General features: G+C 36.3%; 1 protein-coding gene across 3 annotated transcripts; it reads right to left on the reverse strand.

Annotated features, from left to right (window-relative positions):
* Nucleotides 1–421: 421 nt before the first annotated feature.
* LOC110463251 (formin-like protein 1) lies at nt 422–23427 on the reverse strand. 3 transcript variants are annotated; one of them, XM_021517688.1, is made up of 24 exons: nt 23329–23427; nt 22435–22548; nt 15781–15867; nt 13009–13175; nt 12741–12879; nt 12371–12421; nt 11914–12012; nt 11496–11645; nt 11158–11274; nt 10855–10995; nt 10611–10637; nt 10252–10339; nt 9639–9751; nt 8781–8886; nt 7126–7191; nt 6765–6892; nt 6574–6642; nt 6286–6372; nt 4198–4266; nt 4002–4082; nt 3685–3811; nt 3162–3268; nt 2680–2844; nt 422–2435 (listed from the first exon to the last, which is right to left on the reverse strand). In XM_021517688.1, exons 3-24 carry the CDS (start codon nt 15862–15864, stop codon nt 1605–1607), a joined length of 3012 nt encoding a protein of 1003 aa, XP_021373363.1. In that variant the 5' UTR covers nt 15865–15867; nt 22435–22548; nt 23329–23427; the 3' UTR covers nt 422–1604. The 3 variants fall into 3 exon arrangements, with proteins under 3 accessions (XP_021373363.1, XP_021373362.1, XP_021373361.1); XM_021517687.1 differs by lacking the exons at nt 22435–22548; nt 23329–23427 and adding an exon at nt 21098–21132; XM_021517686.1 differs by lacking the exons at nt 22435–22548; nt 23329–23427 and adding an exon at nt 19463–19530.
* Nucleotides 23428–23802: the final 375 nt, after the last annotated feature.

The following is a 23802-nucleotide window of genomic DNA, read 5'->3' on the forward strand; positions in this document are numbered from 1 at the left end:
TTTAAAAAATAGAATCTTTAACATTTAAGTAGGACACATTGATATGTTACATCAGCGTAACATTTTCCTGCATATAAAAGTTGAAGGTCAAAAATAAATGAACTGCAATCAGTTTTTACTTTATGCAAATAAAGTTTTCTCACCGATTCGTCTATATGCAAATCTATAGCCTATATTTAATAAGTGGAAGTCTTATATAAGCAATAAAAAATGTGTTTTTGTAGACAAATGTTTACAGTCAAAAATGTTAGTAGAAGTAGTAGAGTAAAATGATGTGTAAAACTTTTTCAATATGCAGGTTACATGTTACACACTTATTGATATACATATCTGTTTGACACTCCCATCTTTATTGTCGTTTGCATATCCTATACAAATAATACATATTTTGCACAGAATCAACTATAATTAATAGTGTATGTTTACTAACACACTTACGTTGTTGAGGTTGCTTTACCCTAGAAATCTTAAAAACAGGCCGCGATAAATGTATTGTGATAACATTTCTAATGATGGCTTTCTTGACCGACGTATTTCAGATCAATTGTAGACGGTGGCTCAGACTCACCATGTTGTATTTATAGGTCAGCACTCAATTAAATTTAATTTAACAATAAGTAAGAGATATATTACAATTCGTACCTGTATTTCTTTGTACAAATGAGCCAAACACTTCCTCAATTATCCTGTATGAAATTTCGAGTATTCTAAGCGGTTAATTGCCATTGAATTCAAAGTATGCAATATGCAAAGATATAGGCCTAGTATTAATGTCAATTCCGGTTAGATATTGAGTTTAACACTGTTATATCTGACAACATGGAACCACACAACATTGTTTATTACACACAACATTGCTTATTACACACAACATTGTTTATTACACACACACAACATTGTTTATTACACACAACATTGTTTATTGCACACAACATTTACACATTAACGTTTGAGGACTAACTAGAAAATATTGCACTGTAACAGGGATTGGACTTGGAACGCTGTTGCCATGTTGTACAATGTAAGTAGTACCAGTCTACTTTAGTTTTACTAAAACAAAGGGAAATAATTTATGCGTTTGTTAAGTTGAAGGGCAACATAAATATGACTGATATGATTGACGGTTGTGCCGCTGTTATAGTTGTGTGGATCACTGCCTTATCACCTTGGTTGGCCTAAACAGAACACATTTTCCTCAAGATATATTATTAAAACTTACGGAGGGTTGATTAATTAACAAGGTTGCTTAAAATGTACAAATTTGTCATGGTCTATATTCCCTGTGAAAATAGGTGACATGATTCAGTTGATACACAAAGAACGAGTTGTTCTTGGGTACGGTAGTGACCGGTACTAAAGTGGTACAAGTAATCATTTAAAATTGTTGCTAAAATTGATCGCTGAAGACTGTCGTCTTGAATGATGTTTCTGCTACTTGCTGCTTTCAGATATGTGTAACTAAAGAAGTCCATAATCTCCCGAAATCGAAAGAAAAGCAGCATGTGATGATCACAAAACGGCCCTGGTACCTTACGAATATGGCGCGTAGTTCACTGAGCCTATACCCGACAACACGAACTTTATTCTAACAATATCAGATTGCTCTAAAGGTAGATAATGGACTTCACGGTGTAAAACCGACGATAGGTCGGGGAAACTTCGGATTCATACTGGTTCAGATTGCCTTCGAATTCAGTGAGAATTTTGGAGAGCTCGCTGCTGTACGTGTCCTTACTGGCGAAGCTCCCTGCAGGAGATGGGCATCGGCTGTAGTCGGGAATTGGATCTGCCGTACGCATGCACGTGTAAGGTGTGCTAGACCTAGGCATACTAGGTTGTGTTAGCACATCTTCTTGTGAACTTCGTCCCGAGGATTTCAAAACGTTCGCATCAGACCCAAAAAATGCACTGTCATAGCTCTCAGTATCTATTTTGTGTTGTACGTCATGCACATTGTTGTTGATGTCATCACCGTAATCTAGGGGAAGTTCGTCACCAGCCCTGTAACTAGTCTCTAACATGGCTTTATTATTACAAACAATCCAATTTTCCACTGCACTGTTTCTTTTTGTCGGAAAATTTCCGTATTGGTTATTGGCTAGCGCGCATTCTCCCGTTTCCTTGAAACAACAGTCACACAACAGTCCGTCTGTTTCCGATTCACAATGGTTTCTAAGCGCCTCAGCTACTTCTAAATCGCAGTAGGACAAATCATCTGTCCTCTCACTCCCTAAGTCGTGGGTATAGGCGGGAAATTCTTCCCGTTGATCTGCATTGACGTAGTCAATAGTAGGTGTTTTTCTAATGACCTGTAGAGAAGTATACTCTGTGGACGAATCGTAAGAGGTCTCGACTGCTGGCTGCGCATATTCCGATTGGTCTGGGCGATTCACTACTTCAGATGGAGATTCTGTCATCAGTTTGGTCAACGATCCCTAAAACGTATGCAACTTAAGTATATTATTATGTCACAGACAGAAAACCACTGCAGTGTCAAACATATAAGTTACTGAACAGATAGTTGTAAATCAACAAAGATTAAAAACAAAAACAAAATAAAGTGATAAATTGATTTTAAGATAAAAAAAATCGTAGATAGACTTCATTACGTATTAATGTTCTTATCAATATATGAGTAAGCACGATTTCATAACATATTAAACTTGAAATAATCAATACCTTATACGCATTGACAAACTGTTTAAAGTGTCCAAACAGTTCTGAAGGCTCAATATTTTCAGAATTCTCCCCAAACGTAGAACACGCACGTGTGTAGACAGTGTGTGTACGCTGGCATGACCGCCTCAGTTTCCAAATGCGCTCTTCGCCTTCTTCATAAAAAGTCTGTTTTTAAGTCAAAGAAACAACTGTAACAATTAACGGTAATTTATTTAAAACTCTTCTTCGTTTCCTTATCTAAATCCCATTCAGTAATTTTTACTAATCATACGACAATTCTATACCACGCACAACGAGAAATATCGCTGAATATGATTGGTATCAGAAAAATATACTAAATGACAATCAAGATATAAATCATGTTTCAATTTTTTACTAATTATTTCAACGTCCGCAGTATGCATCCATATATGAAAACTGTTTTTACAATTTAAAAAGAGAATATCTGGATGGTTTGTATATCATATAATAGCAAAGGATACAGCCAATCGTTCTGAATGACCACTAGACGTCTGGTTCATGTGGTCGCCCACCATCCGAATACCCTCGTCTAGCTCCTGTACCAGGGATGTCAGGCGAGCAAAACTACCTGTGGCACATAATAAAGTATACATGTTCGACATTTGGTATTGATTGTGTTCAACGTAGGCAGTGAGACGTGTTCCGCGTAGGCAAGAATAAAACCTGTACATATTTTACATGAACCACAGCCTGTACAGGACAACGTCGGAACAAAATGTGTACACTTAAGCATATTTTAAATCAAAGCATACATCAAAACAAAGCCCCAACCCTTATAAACAAGCTGTATAAATACATGAATAGAATATCCTGCTTGACAAAAAATCTTTGGTTAAACATTAGAAAAAAGGTAAAAGTGGAAATGTAAGGACACAATTAGAATTGGTTACGTTCAGTGCAGGCAATATTATATGCTCAAATTATGCATTTGCAAATGCCCAAAGGGGTTCGAGCAGTTTTATGGAGTATTCCTTTTAGCCTTACCTTTAGCCACGGGGAGCAGGTCGATGTCTTGGTACCAGTGAAGAATATCCGGATGGTTACGGGCCATCATCCTTACAATGAAATCGACGAGAGTCTGTGTCTTATCACTTGACTTCATGTCTTTCAGCTGGGGAAGAAACAAATAGACTGTTGATACATGTAGGTTCTAGTTTACGTTAAATTATATACAGTATTGGACTGCAACATTAAACAAGACAGAGACTTTTCCTCTGCGTGACGGCAGGATAACATTTATATTTGCTGTTATTAGATAAGACGAGAATATCATTATGACAACAATGTACACTATGGCTTACCGATGACAGACAGGAAAAGTGGAAGCCGTGGATGGAACCGCATTTGTTGGTATTTGCGTAATTTCCGAGAAGCAGGATTATCTGTGTTCAGAAAAAATATTGTCAAACAAAGTTGTGAAGAACTGTCTTTTTTTGTTGTTGCTAAAAGTCATTCTAAAATAGATTATTCTTTATCATTTTAGTGAATCAACATTACCTCAAACACTTTCTTAATCCTTTCACAGTTCAGCAAAGAAGAAGAGGATTTCTGAATGTTATTCAGTTCCTGAAATAAAACGAAGAGTGTTCTACAATGTTTATATTGAGAGAAACTAAAATTCTTAATTGTTAAGTACTACAAGGTACTTGAAAAGTTGCTTTGTTTTGTACTAAAACTACATTTATTAAATAAAATTGAACAACAGGGGAGGCCTATATGTGTTCTCTTCTGTGAGATGTTAGAATGCATCTGTATACAGAACATGTAATATATAAGAAATGTCAAATTGATAACAACTATCATGAATATACAAACAGTATACAAATCCAAGTCAGTGGTGTAGGGGAGATAAATCTGTGTCACATGTTTAGGGAAGATAACTTTAGATATGCGTTCATGTTTCACCACCAGGACAACAGACCATACATTGTACATAATGTAACACTAGGTCTTCTCCAGGATCTAAAGAGACTCACAGGGTGACTGGCACTTAATAACACATTAAGGTAATAAACTCTTCATAATCAATAGAGGCTTGAGCTTGTATATATGTAATTCAGCAAACGAAGTAAAGATATAACATACAGACAATTCCGTTATCTGTATTGATGATTTACTTGAACAGTGCACTAATCATATGTACAAATACTGAATATTCATGTATATATATAGCATTCTCTCATTTAAATATTGGCGACAGGTGCACACATGATCATGATAATATTACATATAACTGGTATTTTACAGGAATCTAAAAGAACTGTGTTGAATTTAGAAATAAAGTTGATACACTGTTTAGAATATTCTTATTGAATTCATCATCAACAGTAGTGATGCCATGTTTCCTATTTAAAACACGCTCCAAAATTTCCCATTACAAGATACAGTTTCCAAACTTTCTCTATGTAGATTTGTAAATGTGATGTACCTCCACGGAGTCCCGATCACACATGGTGCGCACAACTGTGCGATTTAGCAATCGTTCGCCCCGTTGTGCGCTTCTCTCCGCACAGTTAACTGTGCGATTTGCTATCATTTGTAGATCAAAATTACGGAATGACAAAAATACGGAAGGCTTGTATGCTGTACACTGTGTATATATCTGTAATTTCTCATCACAATAATCAAGATTATACAATTTCACAATGCGTGTTACACAGTATTACAGCGACCGTTAAGCTGTCAAGAATGGGTTTGGCTCCAAAGGTAACAGAACAGGTAAATAACAATTTGATGAGTGTCCGGAGTTTTACCTGACCAGTGCCTGACACACAGAGCTGATATGCGATACCGTTTGACCGTAATGAATAGTATTTGTTATTTGCATTCGTTTGCCTATAGCTCCCCTTCACCTGGATTTTCACACCCCCGGCCTTACCCGACGAGTTACGTAAGTGCCCCAGGCGGGGAGAAAACTACGGTCCAGGTACATGTACAAAGTGGTTATGTTTACCTGTATACGGGATTGTGTTGTAATTATACATGTGTCGATTAAGTTTGTTTAAAAACACAGAAAACACAATTTCTAAATATAAGAATGCATAGACAGAAAGATAAGTTTATATATGTTACTAGAATATAGAAACATACGTAAACATCAAGTTGATATATTTAAACACGAACTCGTATAAATTGTTAAGGCATTCCTCAATTTACACGAACCACGATTGTTATCGCACAACGTCCGTCCAACGTGCGCACAGATGTGCGCATACAATGATCGTCCAGCTTTTTATCGTTCGCCCATCGTGCACACACCGTTCACACACCGTGCACACATCGTGCGCACACCGCACATCGTGTAACATTGTGCGATCCCACAACTGTAACTATATCAGCTATGCCATGAAAAATATTAAGTAGGAACAGAAAAGGACCAAAGACGTCTCCCTGCAGCAATATTGCATTAACAATTTCAGGATGGCCTTCAGTAGCTACCAATAACAAGCTTGTAGTTAGTTTAATTGGTTTAATTTATCACTGTACTTCCAAAAGACGAAATAACTTCATGGTTTATCACGAGATTGAGGACAGCTGACAAACTATATCAATAACCTCCCTTGTTTCAACCGACTTTGTACTTACCGGTGCCAGGGCATCCACCTTCCTCTGAAATTGATTCATGAAGGCTATACAGCTGAGTTTGCCCTCCAGATCCGACACAGACACAAGCTGTAAATAATACGCGATGTAATGTAGTATTGCGTATGACTTTTTCCAACCAAATCTTGATAATACTGTATAACGCGTTAATTTCTGTGAAACGAATTCCAATGAGGAAAATCTTTTTTGTTTTATTTTGTTATAAAGTTCATGAGCTTATACAATCTTTATTGAAAATTGTCGATAGTTATCGTCATAAAAAAAGTTTACCTGAACAATGAGCTGTTCCGCCTCTGCCAACTCTTCATAGTTACAGGTAAGTGACATCACGTCTCTCAACTAGTTCAAAGAAAGATAAGATTATGACAAGTAACTACTCAATGTCATTCAAATTAAGCTGTATATCAACATATTTAGTGCGATTGAGTATCAAATATGATATTTGTTTATGAAGTACATACCTCGGTCTCAGTTGGAATGAATCGCGACAGCAGCTCCGCACTGTCCGCATCTACAGCTTCATAGTCATACTGGTCCAGTGCTGTTTTTACATCCTCCGCCGCCAGTCCCACCTTCCGCCGAGCCAGAACTGTAAGGTAGACACCTGTTTTAGTCGAGACTCTTTACATTACAATTTAATAAGGTTGAATACTAATATCATATCGGGGGATGCGTGATGTATTAAGTGATGTCATGTTGTCATACTACTTCAAAAGCAAATATACGACTAAAACAGTCAATCTGTCTGACACCATTTTAAACAGAGTATGTTCTTCAGATTTTCAAAGCCTGTGCATAATGATATGTTTTCATCTTACTTACCCAAATTATGTGCTCTTGATCGTTCTAGAAAAATCATTTTCTTTTCGTGACGTAGCTGTCGAGATTCTGAAACATGAAAAGGAACTGGTGATATTTGATTAGCGTTTGCAAACTCTATTCCCAAGGAAAATATACTTTGATACCTTTTACAAGTTGGTGATTGTGAAACCAGGCAAGAACGCAAAATTATTGAATAATAAACTAGGACACAATAAATCAAAGTACTCAAAACAACTTTATAAAACAAAAAGCACTTACACATAAAAGTAAAAATATCAAAAACTAAGTATCCCCCCCCCAGCCAACCCCTCCTCCCAATCACTCCAAACACCTCCCCGGTCCATACGACTAGCACTCTATACAGCCCTTACATCTATCATCACATTTCTTTGATACCCATCACTTCTTTCAATCTCCAGCCCCTCCAGCCCCCATCAATGTGAAAGCGCGGGATTGATGCCGACTTTGTAGTGTTATCTCACTGAAACATACTGCCGAAAACACCCAGCAGGACACCCCACCCGGTCACATTATACTGACAACGGGCGTACCAGTCGTCCCACTCCTAATTGCTGAGCGTTAAGCAGGAGTTGAAACTACCATTTTTACAGACACTGGTATGTCTCGACCAGGGGACAGAACACAAAGCCTACCTCACAGGGGCGAACGCTCAACTAAAGGCCAAAAGTTAGGCATTGTCAAGGGAGACATTATGAAGAAGAAAGTTGTTTAGACAGAAGACAAAAGATAAGATCCCAAATTTAGTCGCCTCTTACGATTTTGCAATGGGGGCAGCAGGTACAATTCTTACGCCCTACCTGCAGGGACATTAAGTAAATAAATAGCATTATTATATGACTGGTGCTTATTCACAACCCTGATTGGAGGAGCGACATCATGTGACGTGTCTGTAAATATGTTACAGACCTTGTTCTATGAATAGAAAAGTGTTACAGACCTCGATCGTTCTATGAATAGAAAAATGTTAACGTTACAGACCTCGACCTATACATATCAAAGTGTTACAGACCGCTACTAGAATAGGCCTCGGAAATTTCCCAGCCACCGATTAACAGCCAATTGCAATCAAATGACCTGTTACAAACCTCGTTCTATGAATGGAAAAGTGTTACAGACCTCGACCTATAAACAGACCGCTTCTAAAATCAGGCCTAGGTCATTTCCCAGCCAGTCTGTATAATTCTGTTACCAACCACACTACTAAATTCAACTGCAAATGAATTATCTCATCACATTCTGAACTATGTGAATATTGATGATGTCGATTGTGCAAATAATATTTACTTGAAATTAAATATCACATGAATTGAATCTGAAATTCAAATTTTGTGTATGTTATTTTGTATTTGAAGTCCTTCACTCTGTGATTCTATCCTAAATGGTCCATGCCTACCATGTGTTTATGACTTGAAAACATATTAATCTCATTGTAAAATGTCATACATGTATAATAAAACAATTGTGGACTTCAGATTCGGTCTATCCCTGATTTACGGACCTGGTCGGAACAATATTCACCTCGGCCTTCGGCCTCTGTGGATATTGTTCAGACCAGGTCCGTAAATCAGGGATAGACCTCATCTGAAGTCCATAATTGTATAATATTGAACAAAGATGAAAATCTGATCTTTTACCTTGATTCTTTTTCAGAGTGACAAGCGGTTTTCTTGATTCAAGTCTGAACGCTGCTTCAAATGCGTCTAAGTCCTCATCGTGTAGGATGTTGTCACTTCTCAAAGTCTGAAATGGGATATTTATATGTGACGTCATCTATAGGTCTAAGTCCTCATCGTGTAGGATATTGTCATTGCTCAAAGTCTGAAATAGGATATTTATAGGTGAAGTCATATACGTCCAAGTCCTCATCGTTTAGGATATTGTCATTGCTCAAAGTCTGAAATGGGATATTTATAGATGACGTCATATACGTCTAAGTCCTCATCGTGTAGCATGTTGTCACTTCTCAAAGTCTGAAATAGGATATTTATAGGTGATGTCATGTCAAAGTCCTCAACGTGTAGGATATTGTCACTGCTCAAAGTCTGAAATGGAATAATTATAGGTGACGTCATATGCGTCTAGTACTCATCGTGTAGTATATTGTCATTGCTCAAAGTCTGAAATGGGATAATTATAGGTGACGTCATATGCGTCTAGTCCTCATCGCGTAGTATATTGTCATTGCTCAAAGGCTGAAATGGGATATTTATATGGGACGTCATCTATAGGTCTAAGTCCTCATCGTGTAGGATATTGTCATTGCTCAAAGTCTGAAATAGGATATTTATAGGTGAAGTCATATACGTCCAAGTCCTCATCGTTTAGGATATTGTCATTGCTCAAAGTCTGAAATGGGATATTTATAGGTGTTGTCATATACGTGAATGGATTTCAGTGAGACTTTACTTTAGTAAGAAAATCATCGCTGTCATGTACATTTTTCTGTGTTTAACACATATTGTCCTTCACGAAAATACTTAATAGGTTTTTACCTGGAAGATGGTGTCTTGTACGTCATTGAGGGGTTTCCAATAGAGGAACGGAAATGTTATCCCCGTGTTTGGTTTTCTGGATGGCCCGGTACACGGAGGTGGTGGCGGGGGATCTGTAAAATACGGGGTTGGGCAGACATATAAAACTCAATAAGTCATCAATTATCTATCAATTAGTTAATAGCAATAAAGAGTATATAACATGTAATACGTATTCGTTAATAAGAATACGTCTGTGACAATACGTCAACGAATGTACGTCAATTATCATACTGGCACATTCGTTGACGTACAGGGCAATTCCTACGTTTTATTAAGAATTCTTCAACAGAATAACGTCAATAACTAATATAAGTATACGTTAATAAAAACACGTCAATGAGTACATGTCATGGAAACACATCAGTAGAAGAGTTATATCATATTCCATCACAAACGTATAGAGTGTTTGATATATTAAAGATTAAAAAAACTAATTAATTTGATCGCAATTCATAAACTTTGTTTGAATTATTTTAACCTGTATATTTAAGCGTTTCGTTTGTTCTTAACTATTTGTAAATGAACAAGTGCATTTGTGAATGTGTGTCTGATCGGTTCCGGTCGTACTCACCTGGAACTTTGGGGTGAGCACTGTTGTCACCTGTCTTTGACTTCATAGACGCATCCCCAGAGTCAATGTCACTTGTGTTCCGTGTACTCTGCGTACCATATAAACACTCGTGATGTATAACAATGATAGATTATTTCAATCATGGGTTTAACAGGAATTTTCAGCAAAAAACAGATAATTTCAAGAAGCAAACTTCATTTCCCGGCGTACAGTTTACGGATTTGCATAATTCGAAAACGAACAACAATAACTGGAGAAATGGAATGTATAATGTATATACTGATAACGAATAATACAAATTAAAATAATTTAATTCTATTGCTAATCAACTTTGAATTTTCTCATAGAAAACAGCTTACCTGGACTTCCTCTTGCAGGACGAATAACTAAAAGAAACCAGCAAGGGTGTGTTAATGTAATGATTTATCAACATATCAATATTCATTTTACCGTATTTATTTATTTCAAGATCCTTTTTTATTATTTTTTCCTTTTCATATACCTTGTCAAAGAAAGGTGCTCTTAAGAAATTCAAAGCATGTGTACCTTTTTACAGGAGATTGTGTGAATCTTTAATAGCAGATCAATAGATGTATGTATTACTTGTTTCTGGAGATCGTCGTTCGTTGTTTCAAGAGATGATCGGTATTCTATCAACGCATCAACATCCACAAACGTTTCATGGAATTCGGTTAATTCTCGACCCAGTTCTATGTGTTCCAAACTTGACTCAGTATCAACACTCTATATGAGAATTGAAAAACAGACGGTTTAACACGTTAGTATTACAAATGTAAATACGTAAAGAAACATAATGGAATATTGAAGAAATTAAATATACATAGTGCCAACCTTTCAATATCTCCTTTAGATCGAGTGTATGAAAACAAAGAATGAACAGCTAACCTGCTTTAAGGTATCCGCATCCAGTCCTGCAGTGATCAGCTCATTCTGAAGAAACACCCTGGAGTTCATGTTTGGGCTCGCAGCAAGGAGCGAGTTGATAAACTTCATACAACAAACCTGCATTATGAAATAAAAAAAATTTAATTAATGCAAACCTGCATACACTGTAGTGTTGCTAGTTAGTTTAAAAACCTTTCGTAGTATGAATATTCCAGAATAAAATTGAAAAAAAGATAGGTGAGTATATGGACAAAACTAAAACAACATGAAAGAAAACGTTTGTAAAGCTGAATCTGTTCCACAATAACATCGCGTTTCTGTGTTAAGATAAAACCTACCTGAAAGGCAACATTCTGTGAGCCGGTAGACATCAGCATGCTGACGAGAAAACGAAAACGGACAGGCTCGCAGTTCTTCAATCGGAAGTACGTAAAACAATCCAGGTTTCTGGAAAACCCTTTCGAGTCAGTCAAAACAAGACTCATTATCTGAAGTAAACAAAAGAGACCAAAACATTAACGTCAAACACAAGCAAAGTAGTTGGAACCCAAACAGTAACAGATTACAGCTTGTGGCATTTTATATACATTTGATCTCTACCGGAATCGAAATACAAAATGTATTAAAGAGCCACAACGATTGTTGTGACATGTCATTACGAGAATCGTCGTATAATATTGCATTATTTTATGTGTAGCTATTCGTACATTTAAACTTTAGCCCTATGGTGTTCCCGTCTCGTCTGACAGTACCCACCTCTAACGCAACCAAGCGGGACTTCGTGAAGGAACTCATTAGGGCTGAAGCTACGCACTCCAGTCCGTACGACTCGTCAAGGAGCAGATTCGTGGCCTCCTAAAACAATAGACCCTAGAGGTTAATGGTGTCGCTAGCATGACTAAAGACAAAGATTACAACATCCCTATTTCGGCCAATTTTGACAATAATACAGTGTGGTTTATTTTTTTCTCTATGTTGGCAAAGGTATTATCCTCATTTTCTAAACAATTAGAATAATAAATTAAATAGTCATTGCAACGAATGAACTGTGGTCGGTATACCTTGTATACAAAAGTCAAGGAATATCAATATGGGTGTTTGGTCATTAATGGGAGAAACATGTCGCAAGAAAATCAATGGTCGCAGTCCATACCTAACGTTTGAGAGCAAGGCCCTACACTTAAATGCCATTAAATGATTACGTCATACACACCTGTTCACGTAAGGCAAATTTGAGGCACAGCAAGCAGTCGTGTTCATCCGTCTGAAAATAAGAATATGTCACAGGGTATACTCGATACTTCAGGTCCATTTAATTAGTTTTATTAGCTTACTAAAAGTAGTATCGATGAGTGACGTAACATATAACATACAAGGACAACTCGAGCATAGAGAGGATATATCGTTTTTGAAGACATGGTTTAAAGTTAGGACTAATCTTATTAATGAGACTGGTGTTTTTATCTACAACGCAGAGAGATTTTGAAAATAATAGACCTTTCTTAAAAAGGGAGGGGGAAAGGGAAAGAGGTAGGAGAGATTGGAGGGGGGAATTAGATTCACTAATGAAAGGCACAACGTACCAACAGTCGTTTGGAGTTGATGGCTTTGACTTTGGCAGTGGCACGTGAGAAGTCGGATGTGCATTTTTGGACGGCCTTGAGAGTAGCAAGCAGAAGACCAATACCCAATAGTGGCTCTCGCAGGAACTCCTGTACGAAACTGCAACAGTAATGGTGTCGGTCAGTCGGCTATTGGTACAATTTAAGTAATTTGGGAAAATGAAAACAAATTAAATTATACTCAACAAAACTATAATAGAGAAATAGAAGTGATTTATTTTTGTGTTACCTTTGAAACGACATTTGTAAGTCGACTTTGAGTTTCCGCAGTAAATACGACATTGGTCTTTCATCTCGGCTCCCAGAATTCCCTTCTGTCTGTCCAGACAAGCTCTGTAAGTATTTCCGGATGTGATCGCAGTACTGTTGTGCACTGTATACAGACTTTCGCGTTTGCTACAAGATAAAATACAGTTCGTAATCCTCGTTAACCAAATAAAGAATTATATATAAAATACAGTTTGAACACTTGTCTATGCAGAAATATAATAGGTAAATAAAAAATATTTTGAAATCCCTTTGAAATATATTGATTTACACAAGCCAGGTTGACCACACAGTTTGGTCGCTCTGTCGTCCGATTTAATAAAATGCAGCAATGCTATTTATTTATGTCATGTTCTCTTTCTGGATATAGATACGGCTTCTTTTTAATGTGACATTTTCCCGTTCACTTCCTTTGGAGGTGTTTGGTTACCTATGGTTACAATAAACACTGGTTATTAGTTCTTTGATCATATTCGCTTCCGTCAGGTATCAATGAAACCGCAACACGGTTGACAAGTGATTACAATCTTCACCTATAAACATCCCTTTACTAAAAATATTCAATGAACAACGTCATAACTTGATGGCTATTAGAGTTAATCATGCTTATATATACATGTACTTAAATAAGAAGGAGGAGAGGGTGAACTTACGCGCAATCAATATAGAATTAAACATTTATTTTGTATCGTCTGTTAATAATGTTCCAAAAATGAATACAAAAATATGGACTAGCTATGATGTATAACTGGTCACAACGGGACTGGTCAGCAATGTCGAGCATGGTACGCACGTAACTTTATTAGGAAATAACACTGTAATTCTGTCAATTATATTATGAAATCTATAGGTGTTAGCAATCTTCGTGGCATGTTATCTGTGTTAAAATTTCAAAACTGTTCTACGTACTCGGGAATGAAAACAATATGGACCATAGCAGTCATATCTCAGCGAGAACTTCTGTGTTTAACTGATTAAATTTACTTATTAAATCACTGGCAGTCCCAGTTCTGTAAAGAATAGTCAGATCATGGAATACCGTTATTATATCTAAAGTGTACGATAAAAGTGACTAATTGAAATTGCTTTACGTTAAAATTGACCGTATAAAAACGTGGTTGCATTTTGCAAATGTAGGGTTAATTGGTAAATAATGATATATTGGTTACCTCCTGTCGGGGGCCTCAAAGTACGGGCTTGCCTAATTGATAAGATGGTATCTATCTGCGCGGAGTTATTAGGGGAACCTTATCTTTAAGTTAAAATCTTGTTCCAATATAACACCACTGTAGAAGAAAAAACGACACCAAAGGCATGCTTGTGTAGCAATAGAACATCTAGAAATAACGATATTTAAATCAATTATATCTCCAATTAGTCTGTATAGGTCGAATGATGACATCATACTATCTACCTCGTAATGCATGCATACCAAAACGATTTACTTCAGATATATATATAACCTTGCTGCATATCAATTTCACACGGATCAAAAAGTAATAATTTTTGTATCCTTTTTCTGGTCGTAAGGCAACTTGAAAAAGACAAACAACAGCACGGATAGTCAAGTAGCACTTCAAGTAATATACATTAATGCAGGTCTATTGGAAATAGAAGAGAGGTAAATGGAAATATTTGCCAAATCCTGAAAGACAGACGAGTGACAGACATTCAAACTGACGTAATAGAAATATATGACGGAAAATTCGGACAGACATAAACGGACTTGTGGACTTAATAGAAACATCAAACAGACAATAATGATGGTGAATCATTTAAAAAGCCTCGTTTAAACTCGTTTCGACAGAGCATCACAGACATCGAGAAAGATCGACTAGTAGTTATGGGTTTAAAACATATTGATAATTTACTCAATGGTTTCTAAAAATCAACTAATTCCTTAAAATTATTTAAAATCAAAATGCCAAATATTGTTATTTTTAACAATCGGTTTTAAAGTGAAAGAAAACAAAGAAGTTCAAGCTTTAAATGTTCGGTCATTTATACTCTATCGTTCATTTCAGATATCTATGTAATTGTTTTTCTAGAAGACTAAGTTTAGCTTCACAATGTACATATTGACAATGTTGGACAGATAATATGACATAAAGCCAAATTTCATGTAAAACCCTCAATTTAAAGTCCTTCTTAAGTTGACCTAAAACAGTTCAACTTTTCATCCGTACAAAATGGGGTCGGGTCGGGAATAGGGGTTGAGGGGAAGGGTGTACATGTAAAGGGGTTATTGCAGATAATAGCAATAATAGTGACCTGTTGTTTTCTCTACAAATGTAGGATTGAAGGTTAATCTTAAATTTGTGTAAATCTAAAACATAGTTATATATTGTGTCATTATATGAAATATCAGCTTTAATGTTTAGGTGTATTGGTTCATGTAAGAAAATGTAAAATGTAAGAAAGCCAATACATGAACGTTACTTGATATGTCATTAACACAAGTTGCAATTTCTTTTTTCAAAATAGCATGTGTACATTAATAATTTAAACGAACTATTTGATACGTATGAATTAAATGAACATTTTATAAATCAAAATTTTCTGTTTTTAATGTTCAAAGCAGGGAAAAAACATAGTGATCCCTAATTTTCTTTTCGATTAAAGTTGAAGGAAATGGTTGGTCAGAAAATTAGATTAGAAGAAAAGAAGTTTATATATAGTGATATATCCTCCTAAAGTCATAGCTGTAAGAGTCACGAAGACAACGAGTACTGACCTGATTGAAAAGTATCTTCCATTTTTCTTCTGTGGACAACATCTTGGACTGGCGATATTGGCCTCCCCTCCGAAAGGACGCCATTATCTGCAACACAAGGTTTAAATATTAGCGAGGAATGTCTCCTGTGGAGTTCCCTGTTTAAATTCCTGTCATATTCAGTCAAGATAAAATTTCCCTCCATCAGAGGATTATCAAAGGGACATAGAATCTTACACGCTGGTTCCGAGTCGACATTGTAACTCCCTCTTTGTTTAAATCTACTTAAGTTGCCTTTGTAATGTTTTAGTAGGATGGACGTGTAACAGGTCCCAGCTGCAACTACATGTTATCTTTGTACTGTTTATATGACCTTACTTTGACAAAAGCAAGAATTTTAATTTCCTGTGGTGACTTCTACATTGATTGCATATTTACCTTGATTAAACAATTCGCGTTTATTGCAGCCACCCCTATTGTTCATGTCATGACAATGGCCGTAGTTTATACCTATCTTCAACAATAGAGTCAGTGTAGACAGCCATTTACCTAGGATTGTTCTGAAGAAAATGGAATCCTACCTGTGTGGGTACCAACCTTTACGCTTTAAATGTAGTACGGAAACCCCGATCTATCCGATTCTTACAGTATTTGGTCTAGATTCACGAGACATATTGACGTCACCAGCTTTCCTATGGTCTTATGTATCTAGGGAAACTCCTCCCGTACCTCATTTTCTCCCTAGCCCTTATGTTATATTCTTTTATTTATCTACTCCAAAATACATACATTTATTCGCTTTTCTGATTTCACATGCACTGCTACTTGTGTACATTATTATCACGGTATGTTTATTTATCATACATGGAGTATGTTTTCCCCGCCATGTGGAACCATTCTCTCGCTGTATACTGAGTTCATGAAATCATTGCTACTTCACTTCTTTTGAAATATAATTGTTGTTTTATCTCTCATCGAATTCCAACATGATTTCAATCTTTAACATTAAACAAAATTTGTCTAAGCTCAAAAACCTGAACTTCGTGGTACATGCATACAATGACATTCGGGAAACACTTGCACTCAGACAAGAAAATAGCGACATGTTCGTCAATTCACAAGTTACTATATGTCAAAATATATGACGAATCTACTTTTATGTTTTGTAATTGTCTTCCAATCTTTACACAAAGCACGCACAGTTCATTAAACTGGGAGTCTAACCGTTACGAAGGCCAACATGTAAGACTTATCTCACTTTTCATTGTGCAAACAATCAAGGTCGACGTTGAAGAAACATTGGTACAGAAAATGTAGCAATTTGTATTCCGCTGTATATAGTGCAATATATGTAATGTACATGTTTGTCGCTATAAAGTGTATTAGGGAATAACTTCACATTGGCATTCTGCATTAATTTTGGATGACTTATTGACCGGGCGAATGTTGTAATGATGTCACATAGGACTCCGTACAACAACATACAGACATGACACAGCAGTCTTCGAAAGATAGCTGACATACCGAGGACAAACGAGGATCCTACTACCGGAATACCACTGGACTACGGCTATTGTTTGTAATTGTTTATCGTTTAAATGTTTACCGTAGACAATACCTGTGGTGTGACGTTAACACACAACACCGCAGATCGACGGCTGTCATGAATTTATTCATGATTAATTTCTTTTGTTCCCACCTCGCGCGCTACAGATTGTGTCACCCTATCTTTAGGAATTAAACAGTGATGCAAAGATTAGGGTTCAATAGGTGATCGATAGGAAATCGATAATATGGTGATCAATTTACCACCAATAAATCCAAAACAGTATTGATCAACGTCCCAAAGTTGACGACTCTGTAATTTATATTTACTCAGCATTTACTCGTGAACAACTCCATATTTACCAATAACAGTGGCCTTATCCGCCCGTATAACCGTGTTACCATCAACGTTTTCTTCTTTCAAAACCCTTTTGGTTGCAATTTGTTTCTCATTCGAAAGTTTACAAATATCAACGTGCATTTATCCCTCTAAACGTCAACGGAGTCTTAAGTTTATACCTTACAAGTTCATTTTGTATCGCCATCATCTTGACGCGGCCTTGGTCTAAAACTTACAAGTTTTGCATTAACTAGTGATATCATCGGCATCTTGTCGTATCAATGTATAATGTCATATGGTAAATATATAATACGTACTTTAACTTTCATCAACAACTGGTCTTCGGTCGTAACAAGTATCACCGTAAACTGGCCATTGCTTTAGACTTATATTTCACCGTAAACAGGTCTCTATGTGCAAACTTCACTGAGGCATCAACGTCAATTGTTCATCAGTACACAACTCACAATAACATCGTCAATTTTCAATCGGTTCACAATTTACAGATAATACTGTCCACGTGTTCCTTGTTAAATTTTTAATAATGCAAACGTCCATTATTCTCCAATTTAAGTGTCGCAAGCATCTCCAATTATTTTTTGCATTCCGTAAATTTAACAGATTGAAGATAAACACATTTAAGATATTTTTCATAATAAGTTATGTACATGATATGCAATATATACTTATAGTTTCATGTTTAAAGTTTTATTTATTCACTCCGACACACTTACGTGTGTGACAAGAGGTCACATACATATAGTAAATATGATACATGGCGTGTGATGTACACAATTACAACATTGTATATAGCATAGTTACATATAGAAGGAGCACAACCTTGTACAGAAATTAAGTTAATATGTTTTCAAGCTTTTTTAGGAATCTACAAACTTTTGTGTAAAATTTTACATTAAATATATTAAAAAATCCTTGCATTTTTATTTGACTTGGATAAGTGAAATAATATTTTGGTATACATTTCTCTCTTAGACATTTACCTAAATCACTTTCACATTTAAATAAGTAATGAAATTCATCTCCAAAGTCGGAATTGCATAATGTACATGTTCTTTCTTGACGAGGAATACCTAACCATCTTCCTTTTTCTACGGGTAAATGCATATTGGAAGAACGAAATTTACACATAATTTTCCTATCATTTGTGTTAAGCTTAATTGAATATTTTTCTTGTTCAAACTTTGTCTTAAATATTGAATATGTTTGTCCTCTAGAGGAGTTAAGAATATCATCAAACCATTTCTGTATAAATTGATCCTGTAGTCTACTTTTCACAAGCCTCTTATTTTCGTCTTTTGAAAAAGAACATGTAGATTGATAGTACCACACATAGTTCAGGCCAGTTTGAGATAAAATATCTTTAACATATATATGCGAGCCATTTAAATAACACAGTTCCATTTTCTTGTAATGTATACATTAGCTTATACATAGTACTTGATAACTTACTAGAGGTAATCAACTTATGCCAGAATACTATTATTTTACATTTAATTTCGATGTCTAGTGGGTATCTTCCAAGCTCACCATAAACAATGAAATTGGGTGTACTTTTTCTTACATTTAGTATATATTTACAAAATTGAAGATGGATTTTTTCTATAATATTTGTGTTTTCAAAACCCCATATTTCTGATGAATACAGATGAACTGGCATGATTAATGCATTAAATATCTTCAATTGTAGATCAACTGGTAATGATATGTTTCTCAATTTCTTATAGACAGCAAACACTGATTTCTGTGCTTATATGAGAATGTGTACGTTGCATGTTTCATTACCGCAAGATGTCTTACCTCCCGATCAATTCCTCCCCAGCTTGTCACACTTCCGCACACACACATAGGCCAAACCACAACTATCGTAGCACGTTCAGTAATCCCTTTAACGTAGGTTGTGATTCGTTTTTGTAATACGTATTTAGTGCATCGCGCCTTTTGTAATGTTAATGCGATTTACATTCTTTATAAATACATTTTAAATGGATTAAAAAACATGTTTATTAACACTTAACCTGGTGAGATATGCATATGTTCATGTACGGCCTATCAGAAATTAGACGAATGCCGGCTTGTGTTTTATTTTTATAAATAGTAAAGGCTTAATCGATTCTATAATAAACTTGGGTCAAATTACACTAATGGGTCAAGTTAATACGCGTGTATCATTATTCTGAAATTATACACGACCTAAAGGTTTTGTATATATGAGTTTAATCAAACTTAAGTTAGCTGATCTCTTATGGGGACATTTAAAGTATTTATTTATTATTGCAGGATTGGGTGACACTGTCCTTTATAGTTTGTTATCCAAAACAGTTCTATGTTAAACAAACAAACAGTTTGACCAGGGTACTATCCATTTACCATAACATTTCCATACATACACGCGTACATAATGCATGTGATTTAAGCCACGTATTATAATAAGATTGAAATAGGAGATATCCTCTGTTAAAACTCTAGACTGAATCAGGTATTGTTATATATTCGGGTTTCTATATATAGTGTTATTTACTATACATATCGTTACGAAGCCCGTTCTGATTAAGAAGCGAATTTGCACATGCACGTGTCTTTGATCCACATATAAAACCGATGTGACCTCGCCCCGTAGTGATTATTTCAGAACAATATTTAGGATGTTTGGGAAAACAAAATCCGTTTCTGATCCCCAATTACATGTAAATATTCAACTAAATAAATACACATATATTGATTCTATCTATTCTACCAGTAAAAACGTATTCTTAATCAAGTTTCCCTGTCTACTCCAATTCCGATAAGGCAAACATGACCTATGTAATCCAAATACATATTTTAGAATGTTCATTTTGTGCGTGTAAAATTTGTCACGTTATTCCATGTTTACTTCATCCGAAAGTTTAACTTGGACATACTCACTTGGGAGGCTAAGGTTGGTTCCTAGTTCCTAGTTCCGTTTAAGAAAAACTTTAAAACAGCTAGAAATTACACCATCAATAAAACTTCGACCAAGTTCTTTTTCAGAAAAAACATCATAGCCAGCCTCTTATAACCGACACGAAAATTCAGACTACCATAGCCTCTATAAAGAAATTAGTCTTATACGGAACTGAGATTCAGACTCCATTTAAAATTTTCTTACACGGAACTAGGGTCTGGTTCCTAGTTCCGTTTATCTTAAACGGAACTAGGAACTAGGAACCAACTTCAGGCTCCCTCCTCACTTGCCAAGCCGAAATCGTCCCAGACCAGTTACACTCGACTGACATGTTGTGGTATGGGTAAACGGGAAGGGTTTTAAACGAGCTTCACAAGTGTCTGGTTCCTTTGAACATAGTTATCGAGGTAGAATTTGTCGTATAAGATCATTCTCGGGAACTGGTTGTCCCACAACCGCACACTGGCTTTCGGAATATCACTAAATCGGCAACTACTCAAAACGCTGACCTGTATAGAGATGACACTGTTCATGCACGGCCTAAAGTTGGGTTGGGGTATGACCACTTCTACTGTTGCTATCTAGTATAAATTCATGGTGGTCGTAGTAAGTACGACCCATTTAAAGAACACTCTCAAATCTGCAATTAAGTTAATTAGTGTATATGTACTTTTGGAGTACTATGCCCCCACATGTACCTATATTTAGATATTTCAAAGGCGCCGACATCTGCGGCAGCTAGCACCACGTTGTTCTAGATCAAACCACCACACAGGGAAGTAATTATGCTGAAATGAGATACTAAACAATGCAGGGCTTCTTGGTGATTTAAAAAATAAATAAAAAAAAATGAAACAAAAATAGTATTCTGTAATTGAAATTATGAAAATTAGAAAAACACTAACTATAAAAAATGGTCTAACTTACCTGTCTTCACAGGTGTAAGTTTATAGATACATATACGTGTAATTTTTCCTCAGTTCAGTATTTGTTCCTAACCAACGTAACTCACATTTCTTTCTATTCAAGCGCTTAGTTATTGAGGAAAACATACCAGTGTACTTGTTTTCACTGTTCAATCCGTTCTTGACCCTTTTCGTATTAAACAACACTTGAATGAGTCTGTCAACAGGATGAACCCCGAAGGACAAAGATCCCTTGTTGACCTTGGCTTTCCGATCATATCCACGGATACTTCCTACCTCGTTAATTCATCACGAAGTACAAAACTACACCCACCTTTATTGTCAATATCCGTAACACCGACAAATCCGCGCCTTTTCAATTCAGAAGGAACTCACTCCACTCTCTGAGTTCTCGACACAATTGACGTTTGAGCAACATTAAAGAACAGTAGGCCCTTAGCTAGGTAGCACTGACTTTATAATATATTGGTAAACATATCACAAGTTTGTTTAACATCTCTTCTGAAATTTCTTGTTTATCTTGTTAAAGAGCTCGAAGCTTATCTTTAATTAGGTGACATATGTCAATATCGTACGTATGTATTTCTGACTTGAACAAAACCTACTTGTGATCCAGTTCTGGCAGAGTGCTGCTTTGAGATTTCGTGTAATCCAATACGCAGAGGAGGGTCTTGGACACAGTTTACATGGTCATTTGGCCGTCTACCACTCCAAAATATGTCGTTTTATCCTATCAACATGGATTCTTTCTAATGGTATGGTACATTCTGTGATGCATGTTGGACATCACATCCAGGACTTACAACTGTTGTTAAACTGTACCAACCAAGTACACGCTATAACGGTATACAAGCTAAATAAAAACTAGTGCCATGTGAAAAGACACTATTTATCTCAAAGTGAGAAGATCGAATTCTTACCCAGAAAGACAGCTATAATCCCTGGTTCGGTATGTGTTAAGGTTTGACCACACTGTAAATATGTACCCACGGAGCGTGTTCCAACCGGTCGGGGGACGATTTTTCCCGAGAGTGCTAAAATAAAGAACGACAGTTTAGAGAACGGTCATATGATTCACAGTTAGTTATTCATGAGTATCGACCTAAAGTATTGATTGATTATTAAAAAGATTCAATTACTGGCCGTCTATAAATAGGGATTGATTACGCACTTTGGCATTCGATTAGACGTTAATAACGGCTGTACCTAGTCTAGGAATCTAAGTTGTAATCGATAATAATTAAATACTAAAAATATACGCCCCTGTCAATTCTAGTATGTCGCGCTGACATTAATATCTCCCTACCTTTTATCATATAAGCAAGAAAAAGAGTATTCAGTGCCAATCGAGCAATAGCAGGTATCTGATTAATTACATATGTAGCAATCCCCTTTTAAAAACCCACAAGACTATTTGGACGATACATGTCTATCAATAAAAGCGGGGGTATATTGACACATGTCATATATAGAGAGAGTCTGTTCATTCATTCGTAATTAATGGTCTCTTCTTCTCCTTCTCTAGAGTATGTAATTACCAATCCTGCTTTAGCCTTTTATGACATAAACAATACTGAGAAATCTTTTTTGCATAAGGACATTTAACTTTTTACAGATAGAAAAAAAAACACGTGATTCTGAAGATAAAACATACGAAAATTATTGAACAAACGACAAATTGAATCCCGCGGCTATTGATAAATGCTCGGCATATACATGTAACGCATCTGATATTTTCAACATCAATAAAATTTGGATGATGTGTACGAATATGATATTTCAATGTTATGTTCTAAATTACAGATTTTACTTACCAATTAGCTCTCCTGTGTTATTGGTACTAAGCCTTCCCGCCGCTACACCGTCTGAGGTCCGAGCGCGGCGGTGGGTTATCTGGTCACTAATGGTCAGTGTATACGTCCGTATGTCAAAGACTGTTTGAATGGACAGCCCTAAGCCGCGATGACACGACTATTTAGATACTATTGTCTAGTAATGTACCGATGCGTCCACCCTGATTGGCCCACGGCACCCGATCAGGTCAGCTTGCACCGCGGCCTCACAATATCGGGTTTGTAAAGGACTCTACTATTATGACGAATCAGTCGCAAGTGTATCCCTAATTCGGATTTGTATGCGAAAGTTGCAACAAAAAAAAGAGAAGGTTAAGGCGACAGTAATGTGATTGTTGTAACACCCGTTAGGTTGACCAGACTTCGGACCGTTGGACCTATATCGCCCCGTGTGAGGAGTTGACACGGTGTACATTAACAGGTAGTAGTAAACAA

The sequence above is a fragment of the Mizuhopecten yessoensis genome, unplaced genomic scaffold, assembly GCF_002113885.1.
Source record: "Mizuhopecten yessoensis strain PY_sf001 unplaced genomic scaffold, ASM211388v2 scaffold10883, whole genome shotgun sequence".
NCBI classification, from domain to species: domain Eukaryota; kingdom Metazoa; phylum Mollusca; class Bivalvia; order Pectinida; family Pectinidae; genus Mizuhopecten; species Mizuhopecten yessoensis.

Coding starts and splice junctions, on each gene's coding strand:
- LOC110463251 (XM_021517686.1), bottom strand. CDS start 19,510: ATGTGTGTGTGCGGAAGTGTGACAAGCTGGGGAGGAATTGATCGGGAG. Junction 9,752..10,251: donor TGCTCACCCCAAAGTTCCAG/GTGAGTACGACC, acceptor CGTATTTTACAG/ATCCCCCGCCACCACCTCCG. Junction 7,192..8,780: donor CACTCTGAAAAAGAATCAAG/GTAAAAGATCAG, acceptor TTCATGTTTCAG/AATCTCGACAGCTACGTCAC.